The sequence below is a fragment of the Podarcis pityusensis genome (assembly GCF_964106645.2).
Source record: "Podarcis pityusensis genome assembly, chromosome: Z".
Lineage (NCBI taxonomy): Eukaryota > Metazoa > Chordata > Lepidosauria > Squamata > Lacertidae > Podarcis > Podarcis pityusensis.
Window position 1 is genome coordinate 24,497,540 of NC_138044.1, and position 16,734 is coordinate 24,514,273.

The window sequence follows — 16,734 nt, forward strand, 5'->3', positions numbered from 1 at the left end:
ACAAGACAAAGGAGTCTCAGGTTGCTGGACCCAGGGGAGGAATCTTAGAGGGCAGTGGGAAGGCAGTGACCCTCTGTCCTTGCAACTGCTCCATTGGGGCAATACTTGCTGGGAAGGGTCACTGTGACCACTAGAACTGAGCTGTTTGTTTCTTTGAGTATAGAGTTAACGTCACTTGACATCAGGTGCTTTATTGTTTAATTTCTGACCTATGCCAGACTCCAGCTCCTGACAGAGAGCCACTGCCAGTCAGTGTAGGTAATATGAGGTAGATGAACCAATAATCTGACTCAGAATAAGGCATCTCCATATGTTCTTATCTTGTTCCTATAAAGTAGGACAAGATGGTAGAACAACTGTTGGAAAAGGGGATTGGGCTGGAAACTCTTTTCTCTTTGCATCAGGACTGGAGTTTTCTGCTTGTAATCCAAAATCCTCCATCTACCACCTCAAGTCTACTGGGTCATTGCACTACATGCATTGACCAGGACTATTCTGAAACAGGGGGTGGGGCAAGCTTGTGTGGCTCTGTGACCACATTATTCCCACATTATTTCAGTCTGCAGGTTGGGAGATAATAATGTGATCCTCTCCAACCTCAGTTGTGTGTGCATATGCCTTACAAACACATACAGTGGTACCTTAGGTTAAGTACTTAATTTGTTCCGGAGGTCCGTTCTTAACCTGAAACTGTTCTTAACCTGAAGCACCACTTTAGCTAATGGGGCCTCCTGCTGCCGCCACACCGCCGGAGCACGATTTCTGTTCTCATCCTGAAGCAAAGTTCTTAACACGAGGTACTATTTCTGGGTTAGCAGAGTCTGTAACCTGAAGCGTATGGAACCTGAAGCGTATGTAACCCGAGGTACCACTGTATTGCTTTAGTTGTGAAGCACACAGTCTTCTTTTCCTCCCCACTGCCCACCTCCACGGCATGGGCTACAACTATTACTACATTCCTGCTATTAGAGGCAAACAATAAACCAAAAAAACCCCAGAATCTTTAAATTAAAAATAATAGACCGAACTTGTACAGTTTCACATTTTTTAATCCTAGCATCGTTTTAATCCTAGCAACAGCCTGACTACAGGAATAACATTGGGTTTGTTTGCTTCTGTTGCCCTGATGCTAAGCACATTTACTTGGGAATCAGCACCATTTTGTTGTGGAATAAGATAATAAAATGAGCATCTGTAACCTGGCATGTGCCCAGCTGCTTATTCCCTGACTATACAATGTTTTTAGAGATAGGAATAGGCCAGCTCCCAGTGGGCCTCAACATGCAGCCCAGCTGCTGGCCTCATCATCTGTCCCACTTGAGTGGTGGTTTGGGGGCCTCATGGGCCACAGGGCCCTGGACCTGAGAGGCACCCCTGTCTCTGCTAGGGATGGGTGAATCTGTCAGTTTGGCTTTCTCTGAGCTCCCTTTTTTCTCCAATCCTACCCTCAGCTCCCCACATTTTCACAACAGTTTACAATTCTAAAAAAAATTCCTCATGAAAATGCATCAGCATTTTAACACAATTTTACCCTAGTTTCTCCATTTTTGTGTGTAATTTTGCCTGGTATACACATTTTTGCAAAGCAATTCTCCTAACACAATGCACTTCCTAAGCTAGTTCATGTGATATGTGCATTTCTATGCATACTTTACCGCAGCATATGCATCTTTATACACATTACTTGTCTGGAGAACAGCACTGCAAAATTCAGAAAAGTTCCAGATTTCAAAGGACGGGTGCATTTTGGTTTGCGTATTGTTACAAGAAGTAAAAATAAGATTTGCCTTTAAATGCGAACTGAATCAAATTTCTTCCCCATCTCTAGTATTCATCTACCTTTTCTCTTTCCTCCTAAGATGAACCAGCATGAAATAGATAGATATTGGCAATAAATTAAGGACATTTAAATGCAATCACAACTGTAGAAATTTAGGGCCTGCAAATTCCCATATTTGGCTGAAGATATTCATTGATGGTGAAACCTTCCCAACCCTATAAAGATAAGATTCATTTACTTGCCAATAGCCTATACTGCACTGGCTTTTGAAGCAATTTGCTTTAAAAATTGAAAAAAGGGGGGGAGAGAATGCGTGATTATACAATGGACCAAGTTGAGTTTACAGTGGTACCTCTGGTTAAGAACTTAATTCGTTCTGGAGGTCCGTTCTTAACCTGAAACTGTTCTTAACCTAAAGCACCACTTTAGCTAATGGGGTCTCCTGCTGCCGCTGCGCAATTTCTTTTCTCATCCTGAAGCAAAGTTCTTAACCCGAGGTATTATTTCTGGGTTAGCGGAGTCTGTAACCTAAACATCCGTAACCTGAAGCATCTGTTACCCGAGGTACCACTGTATTACAAAACTGTTGCAATTGTAACACAAGACTAGATGCAACCTCCATGCCCAGGAGTAATATACCTCTGAATAACATTTTTTAAGCAGCAGACACAGGAGAAGACTATCATCTTCTTGTCCAGCTTGTTGGCTTTGTGGAGATAGCTGGTTACAATGCTAGACATGATGCTGGAAGACATGGGCCTTTGCTCTGAAGTGGCAGGGCTCTTTTGCATCCACCTGTTAATAGTCAGCAAAAGTTACTATCTGGATAGTTGGCTACAGGAAAGATGGAAGTGGAGCAGCACTCTCCAAACCCATGAAGATGCAGGCACAATGGAATCCAGAAATACCTGCCTCCCCCAACCTGGTGCCCTCTAGATGTCATTTGACTCAACTCACACCAGCACTAGCCAGCATGGCAGGGATGAAGTTCTACAGCAGTAGTTCTACAGCATCTCAAGGGCACCAGGTTGGGGGAAGGCATAATCCCATCACGTCACCTTCAGGATTCAGCTTTTTTCTCAGGTTCTCCGGGGAAGGACTGAATCTCAGGATCAGGTGCCATGAGGTTGTATCCAACAACAACCATACTCGGATTAGACTCATGAAATTAATGGACATGGCTAACTTAGGGACATCAATTTCACTGGGTCTACTCCTAAGTATAGGTAAAGGGACCCCTGACAGTTAGGTCCAGTCGCGGACGACTCTGAGATTGCGGTGCTCATCTTGCTTTACTGGCTGAGAGAGCTGGCAAACAGCTTCCAGGTCATGTGGCCAGCATGACTAAGCTGCTTCTGGCGAACCCGAGCAGTGCACGGAAACGCCATTTACCTTCCCACCGGAGTGGTACCTATTTATCTACTTCAACTGCTAGGTTGGCAGGAGCAGGGACGGAGCAAGAGTAGCTCACTCCAGCGTGGGGATTCGAACCGTTGACCTTCTGATCGGCAAGCCCTAGGCTCTGTGGTTTAGACAACAGTGCCACATAAGTATAATTGAGTATAATTCAAGTATAATTGAATGCAACCTGGGCTTTTGCCACTTGGCTGATAGCAATTTTACCATGCAGTCTTCCTGCCACTCTCCCTGCCCATCATGTTCCACCCTGAAACTGGGAGAAGCAGTATGTGGGGAGTGGGGGGAAGGGGTGGAATCAGAAGCAGAATTCTACTGTAACCGAATATATGTCCATCAAGTCCATTATTGTCCACTCTGACAGCAGTTTTCCAGACTCTCAGGTACAGGTCTTTGCCATCACCTGCTCCCTTATCCTTTTAACTGGAGGTGACTTGCCTACAAAGCATATTCTCTTCCTCTGAGCTACACTACCTTATCGACTCTAGTTCATCCCTGTGCATGTTAACACATACATGTGCATGCACCCCAAAGCATCATTTTCAAGGTACAAGAAAATAAGGGCCACTTCCTTGGTATATAGGAACAATTGGAGCACATGCATTAGTAGAACATGTTGTTCAAATTCAGATTGGGTCAGCCTCTCTTTCCTGTTGGAAGGCTAATGCATAAGAGGCTGCCTGCTGTGATTTGTGAGTCAGTTCCAAGAAAACAGTGTTTTGAGAAAATATTACAGGAAACAACAAGGTATTGGGGCAGAAGTATTCAATGATGTTAGCCTTCATCTCATTTAAATAGCAAGCAAATGGGTTGTGCAGAGTTTTCAATAGCACTCGTGCTTCTTTGAGCAATGCTTTCAACTGTCATCTTCAGGAGTGCTCATTTTGTTGATATTTTTTAAATTTTATTTTTTTGGTAATTTGGTTAAAGAATAAAAGGATGCCTAGATCCAAATTTTTGGAGCAGGCACTCTTTGGTGAGATAGAGCACCTTAAGAAATTTAAAATCACAAAACATGCAACAAAGTAAAGTGTGGAAATATAGGTTATTACACATTTAAAATATCCTCTTCTAGGTTCTTTCCAAAGTTCCCCACTTTCCTTAGCAAAGAAAGAGAGCACACTTTTGGTAGGTTAAAAATGGTTTACTTACAAACTCTTCAAATGTCAGATTCATGTGCTTTTCCATACAGCACCAAGAAAAGAAAGGCAGTACAACTTACTTTCAAAAATGGTAAGAGCTTCTAAATTATGTGTATAAAAACACACACACACACAAAAAAAAGATGTCTTGCTAAAGCCATGCAGTCTGGTTCTTTGAGAAACCAGTCCAGACATTCATACTGGTTGGTTCACATTGTGGAAAAAGGCTTTAGTAACCCTTCCTCCCAAGGCAAGGGTTTGTCAGCCACGTAAGCCTGACAAGATAGCTTACACTATGGTCTTAACACCTTCATGCATTAATTAGAGTTAAGCATGTTGGAAAAATGAGGCTGGATATGTCCCACATATTTTTGTTTTAAGCTTTAGGTCAGTACTCAGCCTTAGCTCTAAAGCTATGAAATCAGGGAAGTCTTTATGGTCTTCATTATTCTTTGCAGTCTTTCCTCCTCCGAGAAGCCATTTTCACACGTTACGAAACACTGTGAGGCATGAAGGACTCTAAGGCAGATTAATACTTTCACAATTGATGTATGTAATGCATCCTGATGGCCTCAGGGGCACACAAAACATTTGGCTTGTCTTGGAACAGTTTGAATAAGAGGAAAGGACCATTTATAATCCACAATTTCACTACCAGAACAGTGTATGGAAGGAAATGTTATAAGTTTCAGATAATGAGGAAATTTTGAATAATGAAGGTTTAGGCTTATCACTTTTTATTTCATTTTAAAAGAAGTATATGCTGCCTCTAATTAAAATAATATCATGGGCCATGCACAATAAAAGAATGTAATACAAAGCAACATTTCAAAGACAATTCAATGTACAGTAAAAACAACCCAATAAAAAATTTCCACATCAGTTTGTGATTTTTTTAAAGTCCTCGTGAAAATTCATAGCATTTCAGTAAGTATTTATTCTGATATGCCTGTTTTTTGCATGCAGTTGCACGTTTTAAAGAGCACCAATAATAAAAACATAATAAAAAGCATAACTACAGACAGTATAATAATAAAACAATTGTAATAACAACACACACACACACACACAGAGAGAGAGAGAGAGAGAGAGAGAGAGAGAGGTATTTAACAGGCCATATATTATTTAATGGCCAAAGGCCTGAGCAAAGAGGAATGTTTTTGCCTGGTGCCTAAAGACATGTAATGAAGGTGCCAGGTGAACCTCTCTGGAGAGAGCAGTCCACAGTTGGGGAGCCACCACAGAAAAAACCCCATTCTCGTGTTGATACCCTCCAAACCACTCAGGGAGGAGGGACACAGAGAAGGGCGTCAGATGACAAGCACAGGGTCCATGACGGTTTGTATGGGGAGAGGCAGCCCTTAAGGTATTGAGGCCTTGAGCCATTTCAGATTATATACCCCTGATTTTCACTTCCCACTATTCATAGCCTGGCATGCCAGATTTCCATTTAAAAGAATCACTCAATATCTTCACCCAAATTCACAATTCCTAGGTCACAACTAAGAAAAGCTGCATATAAGCAAAAGTTTTACAGGCTCTGGATTCAAGATTCAAAACTTCCTCATTTCTGTGATTGCCTTATTATTACCAACACCAGTTCTTACTACTCTCAGGACTTGTTCATACTTCACTTGCCCCATGCATGGAAAGCATGGGTCCAAGTGGTTTTCCATTTGTCTCCCTCCCCTCTGATTTTCCCAGGAAAACCCGCTTTTTACCGCTGACTCAGAACAAACATCAATCTGTGGAAAACGCAATGGATGTTTGTTCCGATTCATTAGTAAAGAGTGGCTTTCTCCAGGGGAAAATGGCGGGACAAGCAGAAATGTGAATGAGATCTCACAGATTTTCCTCTAATAAGTCTTATGCCCATAGCTGTCAACGTTTCCCTTTTTTAAGGGGAAATTCCCTTATTCCGAATAGGATTCCTCGTGAGAAAAGGGAAAAGTTGACAGCTATGCATATGCCATGCCCTGGCATCTAATTATTTGGTCAGCATTACTCAGCTCAGCTCAGCAACTGGTCTCTCAGGAGTCTCTCAGGAACTTTCGCTTCCCTTTATCTTCTCCTAACCCTTCTAGTTTCACTTTGCAATTCAGCCTTCTCCTTTGCTGTCAGGGACTGGGCAGAGGAGGAACGGTGGAGACCGCCTCCCCATCCTGCTCCTTCCAGGGAGGAGGAAAAGGAAGACAGTTTAGATTTACAACAGAGGTTTGCTGGAGATCACAGCTCAGAGGCAGATGAGAGGGAAAGTTGGGATATAATAGGAGAAGAGGAGGAAGAAGAACCAGAGCAGCAGCTGGCTGAAGCGTTGTCATTAGAAAGCATTCCAGACCCTCCATCTCCCAGAACCCGACGAGCCTCAAATGTAGGAGAGCAAAGAGCTCAAAGACGGCACGTAGCAGCACCTGTAGAGGAGATAATGAGGAATGAGGAATGAGGAAGTGGGAGAGACGGGGGTGGGGTGGGGTGGAGATTCACTTGGGACAATGCCATTATCCAAGAGGCTGGGTTCTACAGCCTCTCTCTGTAAAGTCTGAAATAAAAAAGGACAGTAATAAACCTTTCCTTGTCTTTAAACTTTCCTGGGCAACCAGCTGGGAGCAGCTGACGGCAAGCACTTAAAGATGTAAGCAATTAAATCAATCTTGTAATAATCCAATAGTCCCCCTGAATAGTTCAATTAATAAAACCATTGCTCACATTTCCCCCTCTCTGACTTTTCCCAAGTCTAAAGTATGTAATATTATCCCATGCCTCTATGAAATTGCCATCCTATATGCTATGCAGAACATATATCCATCTGCCAAAGTATACTGCATACCACCTATAAAACGTTTAGCTCCAAGATTCCAACAATATCACCAGCATACTGAAGAGTCTGCCTAATTGCCCTTCTTGAAAAGATATCTCAAAAATTAAAAGTATCTGAAGGGCGGGGCTCATTGGTTGTTGTTTTTCTATATGGCATGGTTTTATTTCTTATATGAATATTTCTTATATGAATATTGAGGTACACAGTCACTCTGTGCCAGCAGTATGCGCAAACATTTGGCTTATCTAAGACTTTATAAAACCTTTATTCTTAATATTGATGGAGCTCAGAGGTGGAGAATACTTTCATTTTTATATAGCTTTATTATTTGTAATGGGAAGCTTTGTATGAGTTAATACATTATTGTTATTCCCTGCACTGCATCTTTGAACTTTTGTCGTTCCAGGCTATGGTGCTTTATGGTTTACATTTTAAATTCTTTGCTTTCTTTATCTTTGCACTTAAAAAAAGGCAAATCAATTTTAAATTAAACTGCATACCTCCTACAAAATCCTTAACCCCAAAATTCAAAAGGCATCATCAACATACGGAGGGTACCATTCTCTGACCACTCCCAGTGACTTCATATAGATGTTAAACAGCATTGTGGATAAGTTGATTACCTTCAGCACCCCACAGCATAACTGCCAAGGGGAGGGGTAATAAAAATCACCCATGGTTGCTCTCTGAAACCAGTCATAAGAAGGAGAGAAGGCACTGTAACACAGTGCTTCAATCTCCCATCCCACAACAGGTGGTCCAGGAGGGTACCAACAAAAGCTGATGAGAGAGCAAGAGTAACAGTTTTGAACTCCCCATGTCCCTCTCCAGCAAAGGTCATCCATCAGGGAAACCAAGGCCCATCCCACCCCCAATCTAGGCATGAACCCAGAGAGAAATGGATCTCAATCAGAGATTGAAAACCCCTAGTCTGTAGGCCAGATTCAGCCTTCCTGGCATCTTGATTTGTCCTGCCCTGCCCTATCTAACTGCACCTATGATATAATACAATGTCAGGTGTGGGGCAGGTAAAGTCACGTCTGTAGAAGAACAATCAGGAATCTGAGAATGCACTGAATTCTAAACCTCCCTATACCCAGTGATTCCGTTGCAGTCACCCACCATGGCTTTGCCTGCTTCACCCATTGTGTTTTCATAGTTTATAAATCAGGGAAGTAAGACCCTGAGAAGTGTCACAGTCTGCCAAATGATAAGCAATATCTTGAGCTGCACATTACAAGGTCTGTGCCAAGGCACCTGTGTTTGCAAAGATCTTCAGCAGCACCAGAAAATGCCTCCCCCCTTTCGTGATTTTTCAGCTCCCTTTCGCAGAGAATGTTCACTTATTCATAAACATTCCCTCACTCTCAGTTGCTCTCAATTTTATCAAAGTGATGTCACCACATGGCCAAATATGATAGGCTGTGTGGTGTTCTGAAGTTACCCTGAAGGAACACGTGGGAGGAAAACTAATTGCAATAGCAAGTAGGAGAAACCATGACTCTAAGCGTGACTTTTAAAATCATGAATATTCACACAGAAGAAGGACATTACTTGTAGTGGGGTAGTACAAAGCCACCTACTAGACTAGTCTTACCCAAGTGAGTGCCCGCCGTAAGTTTTGCTCAACAATTTCCATGCACTGTAGCCAACATGGCCAATGACCAGGAGTCATGGAGTCCACCCAGTCCTAAACACTTGGATTCTGAGTTCAGATTTGCATAACCACAAAGGCATACACACAGATCTCACAATCCCTATAATGAACCTCTTTTTGTATGCACCTACAAGCATATGTCAAGGAGGGGACCAGCTTTCTAATGAGCCCTATGGTGATCCTTCCATGTATGGTCATTGCATCTGCAGAAGGATGGATCATAGCCTAAGGCTGGTGGTTTTCTGTTTTTCATTTGAGAAAAAGGGGTTTAGGAATTTCTGGGTTCCCAAAATTGTTGATTTCTACCCTAAATTACATTCAGTTAAACTATTGTGATGGACAGGGAAATATTATTTTCCTTATCCTTGATGTTTTTCTTTCCTTGCTGTAAAGTGTTGTTCGGGAAAATTAAAAAGATGGAAAGATGGAAAGATAGATACAGACAAACATTACAAAACTATTACTGGATTATACACTTTAATATATTTTCCTTGACCTTGGTTCTTGAAATTGCAAGCGTAAGAAAAGTGTTGTGGGGGGAGCTGAGTTTCCCTATAATTTTTTGCCCAAAATGTCATGGCTTAACAGATTTGCCTAGCCTTCTAACTCTGCCTGATAATAAAGAAAAGATGGTGCTGGTAGCTGCTTTGATACAGGGCGAAAGTACATCATCTCCTCACTGCTGATTATTGAACATGTATAATTAATGCTTCGTAATTTCATTGTCGCTTAAAAGAAAAAGAAGAAAGGGCTAGGGATGCAAATGTAACTGTGGCTATAACAGAATGCAGTTTGCCCAAAGCATGATTGATGGAGGAAATATAAAATGAAGTATGCTCAGCATTTTTTCGTGCTTACGCTATGTCCTCCTTATTTCCTCTGCGCAAAACATTCAGCTTATAGTGAAGCCTGACCCATATGGCAGATTCATGTGGAGAATAATAGATGTGATGTTTGCAGTCATTCTTCCTTTTCCAGGGCAAATGAGGAAAAATTATAGAACAGTATGAAAATCATGTTCGGAACTGACAGTGTCGGGAATGACACCAAAAGCATCAGCAGCACATTGGCTCATGATCACAAGAGAAGAGGCAGGGTAGTGGGGTGATGCCATAGTATTCTCAGGCCTGTGGCTCTGGGGCCAGCGCCAGGTTTTATCACTAACATGACATGCAAAGGCTTATTTCAAGAAAGAACTGTGTGTGGGATCATAGGTTTGTCTGCAAAACACACCCCAACTCTCCAAAGCTCTTTCCCTATAACCCAAAGGTTTTGATGTGGAACAGAGCAAGCTGCCTCAGACTTAGTCAGATCCAAGGAGAGTATTGTATACTCTCCATGCTCTCCAAGGTTTCTGAAATGGGACACATTCAGCTCTACTTTGGCATGCTGGGGACTGAATCTGGGACCATCTGCATGCAAGGACCACTTAGCTGTGGTCCTTCTTCAGATAGAGAAACACAGGAAGCTGCCTTGTACTGAGTCAGACCATTGGTCCATCTAGCTCAGTACTGCTTATTCTGACTGGCAGCCATTCTCCAGGGTTTCAGGCTGGGGTCTCTGGCAGTCCTACCTGGAAATGCCAGGGATTGGACTTGGGAGCTTTTACATGCAAAGCAGATGTTCTACCACTGAGCTGCAACCCTTCCCCTAGTGCTCAGAGGAAACAATCTGCACATGCTCATGTTCAGCCAGCCACATGAGAGGGCAGAAGCTTGCTCAGAGCCCCACATAAGATCATAGAATTGTAGAGTTGGAAGGGACCATGTGGGTTATCTAGTTCAACCCCCTGCAATGCAGGAATCATTTGCCCAACATGAGGCTCAAACCCACAACCCTTGAGTTATGCTTTACCAACTGAGCTATCCCAGCAGTCTATGAGCTGAGTATGGAGGAATATAAAAGCCCCCTCCTAGGGGCCCGCTCTAGGTCAGCCCCCGCCCCCAGGCACTGTGTCAATGACTCTCAGATTCTTTAGTAGAAAAAGCAAAACTGGAAAAGCTTCTCATAAGGTTGAAATAACCCTGCTTAGGTTGCCTTTGTGCTGGCTTTCATTTTATGGTGATTTCATGCACTCTTTTTTCTTTCTTACTATGCCCTTTGGTTTAAAAACAATGTGTCATGATATTTAAATGAAAGCCTATTGCCAGTGACGGCCCAGAATCATGCAACTTAAGTCAATGGAGGATGTCGTTTAATGACTAGAGAGCAATCCAATTGCTTTCCTGCTGTGATGTGCACATTTAGTGACTACTGCTGTTCTTGGGGGGGGGGGCACTATCCCTGCTGCTCATGACACCTTTTGGTACATTTTCTCACTAAGACCGAGATAAAAGTTTGATTAAATGTTTAAGTAGTTATGGTTTGGTTTGGTTTGGTTTTTTTCTAATGGCTCTTCCTCTGGGTTAGCACAAAGTAGAAAAGGAAGCAAAATCTTAAAAGGATTTCCTCCTTGAAATATGAACCCCCTTAAGTTTTAGTAGCAGAGCCAAGTCTGTAAAATGAAATCATTTCACTGAGAACAGATGCAGGGAGAGGAATTGTAGAAGAGTCACATCCATCTGCTGTTGCAGGTGACACAGTCTAGGTGGCCTTGTGTCCTGCTTTACTGAGTACCGTCCTCTATTTCAAGAGCTGTCAAGCTCAGTCCTATATTGGGAAAGGGCTCTTGGGTTCCAGGAAAGAACTCTAAGAAGGGAAACCCAAACCCCTGAAGCTGCCCATCTGTAATTAGCACTTGGACAACAGACTGAGCAGGCACTCAGTAGGTCATCATGCCATCCATACTGGAAAAAGGGCAGTGGGGAGGTGGGGGGGGGGAAAGAGAAAACAATGCAGGCTGGAGTCTCTGCCTACATGGGCATCTGTGTTGTAAACACATCCAACACATGGAGGAGAGTGCTATCAATGGCTACTACCCACAATGGCTATCCTCTGCTGCCACAGTTGGAGGAAGCAATGCTTCTGAGCACCAGTTGCTGGAAACCACAGGAGGGGAGAGTGCTCTTGTGCTCATCATCCAGAAAATCTCTTCTTTCATTCTCGTGCTTATCCCTTGCTTTCCCTCTTTGCAATGTTTCTGTCTCAGATTCTCCCTTTCTCTCCCCTCTTTCTTTCTCTCCAGTTTGTTGCCCAGCCCAACTGCCAGCAGCTGCTAGCGACGCTTTGGTATGATGGTTTTCCCGGATGGCGGCGAAAGCATTGGGTGGTCAAGCTCTTGACATGCATCACCATTGGACTGCTGTTTCCCGTGCTTTCTGTGGCCTACCTGATTGCCCCTAAGAGCAGGCTGGGACTGTTCATCAAAAAGCCATTTATAAAGTTTATCTGCCACACTGGCTCCTACCTTACCTTTCTCTTCATGCTCCTACTGGCATCGCAGCACATTGTCAGGACTGACCTCCACATGCAGGGACCTCCTCCAACCATCGTTGAATGGATGATCCTCCCATGGGTTCTAGGTAAACTACTGAATGCAAAAGCATGTGAGGATTGATGGGATTTGCATGCAGATTAATTTGGTTTGGGGTGCTGTTTCCATGCAAATAGGTGTAGCACCTTAATTTCCAAATCAGTAGCTGTTGTTTCTTCTGCGGGTGAAAAATGGTCAAATAGTCTACTGGATTTAGCCTTTCCCCCCCTGTTTTTGCTACCAGTTTGGGATGGGGCTGAGGGAAGAAGATAGGTATAATTTTTTCCTTTTCTTTTCCTCATTTGTCTTAAGTCTGTGCTTCTGATTAGGGTTAGCCAGGTGGTACAAGTGAGTTAAAATATTTATAGGGGCAGCAGTGAAATGGTGTACAGTACAGTACAGCAGTGAAATGGTGTACAGTACAGTACAGTCACACTCTGCACTGTCACACCTTGGGGAAGCACTGTGACAGAGCACATGTTTCACATCCAAGAGGTCCCTGGTCCATTCCCTCACAGCTAATAACAGTGGGTAATGAGTAACATCTCTGGAAAGCTTCTGCCAGTCAGCCCCACAGCCAAGCTGCCTCCTTGCCTCTCAACTCCATGCGTCACAAGTTGGCGGCAATGGCAGCAGCAGCCCGGGATTGGCATAGCCTTGCCACCTCCAGATACTGTACCTCCGCTCAGGACCCAGACTCCCAACTTCACCGCCTCAGGAGCCCCCATGCTGATCCCCATCTCGCCTCACAATTTCCCCTGTGACTATTATGTGGGAAATGCCCTGGGACCGATTTTAGGGTCTGAAAAAGGGGTGTGGTACTATTACAAGGTGGCGACCAGTATGCGGTAAAATACGGTTGATACATATGCACAGGTGCTGTTTCCAAGGGCTGCACCTAGAAAACCAGCTGCCAAGAACATGAGAGCCATGCTGGATTGGCACAGTGGCATTCTGCTCTCACAGCACCCATCCAGATGCCTAAGAGAAGCCTGCAAGCAGACTGTAGGGGGAAATTTACTCCCCTTTGTCTCAAGCTTTCCCTGTAGGAGATTTTTTCCTACAGGTGCATCCTTTGTAAACAGCCCCTCTGCAGATGGATGGAGATCATCACACTCACTTAAAATAACTCATCGTAATAATTCTCGCAAAGGTCAAATAATGGAACGATAATGGATGTTGTTTTAACTAAAGCTCTCAAAAACATTTTACTGGGTGAGCTGGATGATTCATGTGGGCAAAGTGGGCTTTTTTGTTTTTCCTTTCCTTCGAATGATTTTTTTAATGTCCACTTCAACCTGTATGCAGCACTAGTCAAATGTTAAGAGTGAAAAGCTAAGCTTTCTCAGGTATGAAGTGCTAGATGGTGACATTGTCTCTTTTTGTCCTGCTGTTCTATATAAGGGGATTAGCTTAATTAGGATGAGCCTGGCAAATAAGCATGCTTCCATAAACACACATATTTCTTCGCCTCTTTCAGGTTAAGCTGCCCTGACCTCAAAGCAGCTGTGGGCATATAGGAGAACTCAAGCTATGAGGAAAACATATCCAGTCATTAGGTCCTGGACTATTAGCATCATGGATGATTAGCAAGCTTTCAGCCTAAGAAAGAATGCTCTCCCAGCATTATTAGAATGTTCCAGCAGCGGCACTTTTATTTGGTGGACATAACAGCCAGCCACATATAGATTTCCAGCTTATTTCATGCACTTCACAAACCCTTACGCAGGAAGCACAGAGGGTCGCTAGACATTTTGGCAGATTCAGTCTCCTTGCTGCTACACTAAACTACATCAGTGAAGAAAATGTACTGTAGATTGTGGCTGCAATTTGATGTCACTATAAGCCATAGTCTGTTATGACAGGAACATGCCTAGCCGTACCATGGCTGCAAAAATAAGTTAAGAATGCCTCTGAGTCTCTACTTTTGCTATGAAAGAACCTGCCTGTGATTAAGAGTCAGGCTATCAGGAGCTTGTGGGCAGGACTAGTAAACAGGGGTGTTTGCAAGGGCATTTAGTAGCGGAGTTGGAGACGGGAGACCCCAAGTTCTGCATCATGGTGCAAGAGGCATGAACAAGAGGCATGAACAGTGAGGGAGCTGCTTCAGTGACCTGCAGCACCTGTGCCACGTTTGTTTTCTCGCCTGAGCATGTACGAAGGCACAGATGATGCAAGTGTAAGTTGGTTGCCTGATCAGCTTTACGGGAAGATACAAGGGGAACAACTATCTTGAACCTGGTCCTTACCAGTAGGGCAGAACTGGTTTATGAGGTAGAAGAGTCTGAAACCCAAGCCCTTTGATGAACAGTTAAGGGAGTTGAGTATGGAGAGAGGTGATATGATAGGCATCTTCAACAAGCTAAAGTGCTGCCACATGGAAGATGAAGCAAGTTTGTTTTTGGCAGCTCCAGAGGATAGGACCTGAACCAATGGATTCAGATTACAAATAGTAGATTTGGATTAAACATTAGGAAGAACTTTCTAATGTTAAGAGCTGTTCAACCATGGAATGGACTGCTTCTGAAGCTGCTAGGATTTCCTTCCTTGCAGGTTTTAAAACAGATGTTGGATGACCATCTGTCTGGGATACTTTGGCTGTAAATCATGCACTGCAGGGGGCTGAACTAGACCAGGGGTGGCCAACTCCCAAGAGACTGTGATCTACTAACAGAATTAAAAACTGGCAGTGATCTACCCCCTTTTGGGGGGTTCAGGTCAAAGTTGTTGAACTTTTTTTAGGCAGGAGGAAAGCCCCAATTTTTGAGGATTCAAGCCTAAGCTCAAGGGAGAAAGGGGAACAGCCACTCATCAACAGATTGCTGGGGAAACAAACAGCCTCACTGAGTAAACTCTGTCTTCCGTTCTGCAGATCGTGCAACAATGGAGGGTGGGATGAGGGGGCAGGGCCAGATTCTTTTTTTACCAGCGCTAAGGAAAGGGACCTAACGATCAACCATGATCTACCAAAACCTCCCAGGGATCTACCAGTAGATTGTGATTGACCTGCTAGACATCCCTGGACTAGATGACCCTTGGAGTCCTTCTAAGAGTCATCTAGTTCAATGCATTTGATGCATTATTTTTAAAACAGAGTTTTCCAGCTAAGTTGTATACAGAGTAGACCCACTGAAAGTAATGTATCTAAGTTAGACATGTCCATCAATTTCAGTGGATCTACTCTGAAAAGGACTGATGTTGTCTGCTACGCAGAGTAAAAGCATCACATCATCACTCAGATTTAGTGATGCAGCCAATCAAATATGTGATGGCACTACAAAGCCAGTTCAGAGTGAAAACAAAACTTCACTCTGAATGGGAGAACATCTTCTCTCTGTGTCAAAGCCACATCCACACACACAAATATCCCTGAAAGGTTAATTCTCCCAAATGCAATTGGGGCAGACCTACGGGTTATTTAGGTTGGCCCCCATCAAGGGTGCAGGCCCAGTGGGGCACAAAAATCCTGTCTTTCCACTCTGGATTGGAGTAGCCAGGAACCTTCCCATCCATGCACTCCCTGGGCCACTCCTATGCTGCTCTGGGCAGCTGGACAAGGTTCACAGGCTCCTCTGGGTGCCTCGGCAGAGAAATCCAGTTGCTGTTATGGAACTTTGCAGCAGTCCTGCGGGCCCCTCAGTGGGCCAGTGGCAATATTAGAAGTGTGAGCGGAGTGCCCTGTAGGGCTTAGAGCAAAGAAAGACAGAGAGAGCAGGAGGAAGAAAAAGGAAGGGAGGGCGGAAGGAGGCAGAAGGAAAGGACCGAGCAGAGAGAAGCAGATGGACTGATGGAAGAGGAAGAGGAGGGGAGGAGCAGAGGGAGTCATTGTCATAATGTGAATGGCAACAAAAAGTAAACTCCTTTAGTTTCTTGTCCGTGGTCTCTCCCAGTTTTGGAGGCACCGATACACCTCCTTGTCAAGGGTGGAAGGGAACCTAGGTCTGCATCTGCCTACAGGCAAGCTGAAATTATGAATAAAAAGACAGGTTGATTTTAAAAAGGAAAAAAAAAGACAAATCATTGCATTGTATTCTTACAGCTCAGCTACACAGCTTCTAAAAACGAAGCTGAGAGTGATTATCTGAGTTGAAACACCAGAACAGCGGGAACTAGTCATTGCGTAAAAGAACGTGCTCACAGCACATGCCTGCAAACAGGCTCCTAACTAGGTAGTATTTCTTAATGCCCCTCTCTCTGTCTCTGCCTTTGAGTTTAAATTGTGCAAAACACCTCTACGGAAACAAAAGGGATTACAGGGGAACAAACAAGCAAAGGATGAATTGGTTGTAAATAAAATGATGGTGCCTCTTTTGTTTCGGGTGTCTTAGTACTGTTTCAATCTTGTCTTTAACATTCGAAATAAATTAAAAAATTGTCGAGTAGCACCTTAGATCATGGCCACTGGGCCCATCACCTCCTGGCAAATAAAAGGGGAAGAAATGGAGGCAGTGAGATATTTTACTTCCTTGGGTTCCATGATCACTGCAGATGGTGACAGCAGTCACGAAA

General features: G+C 43.7%; 1 protein-coding gene across 6 annotated transcripts in view; it reads left to right on the top strand.

The window, feature by feature from the left end:
- TRPC5 (transient receptor potential cation channel subfamily C member 5) overlaps positions 1–16,734 on the top strand; it is a 171,756-nt gene that overhangs the window by 102,265 nt on the left and 52,757 nt on the right. For all 6 annotated transcript variants that reach the window (XM_080989756.1, XM_080989757.1, XM_080989759.1 and 3 more), the window contains one exon: positions 11,938–12,274. In XM_080989756.1, coding sequence (XP_080845882.1) covers positions 11,938–12,274 — 337 coding nt within the window. The remainder of the gene's footprint in view (positions 1–11,937; positions 12,275–16,734) is intronic.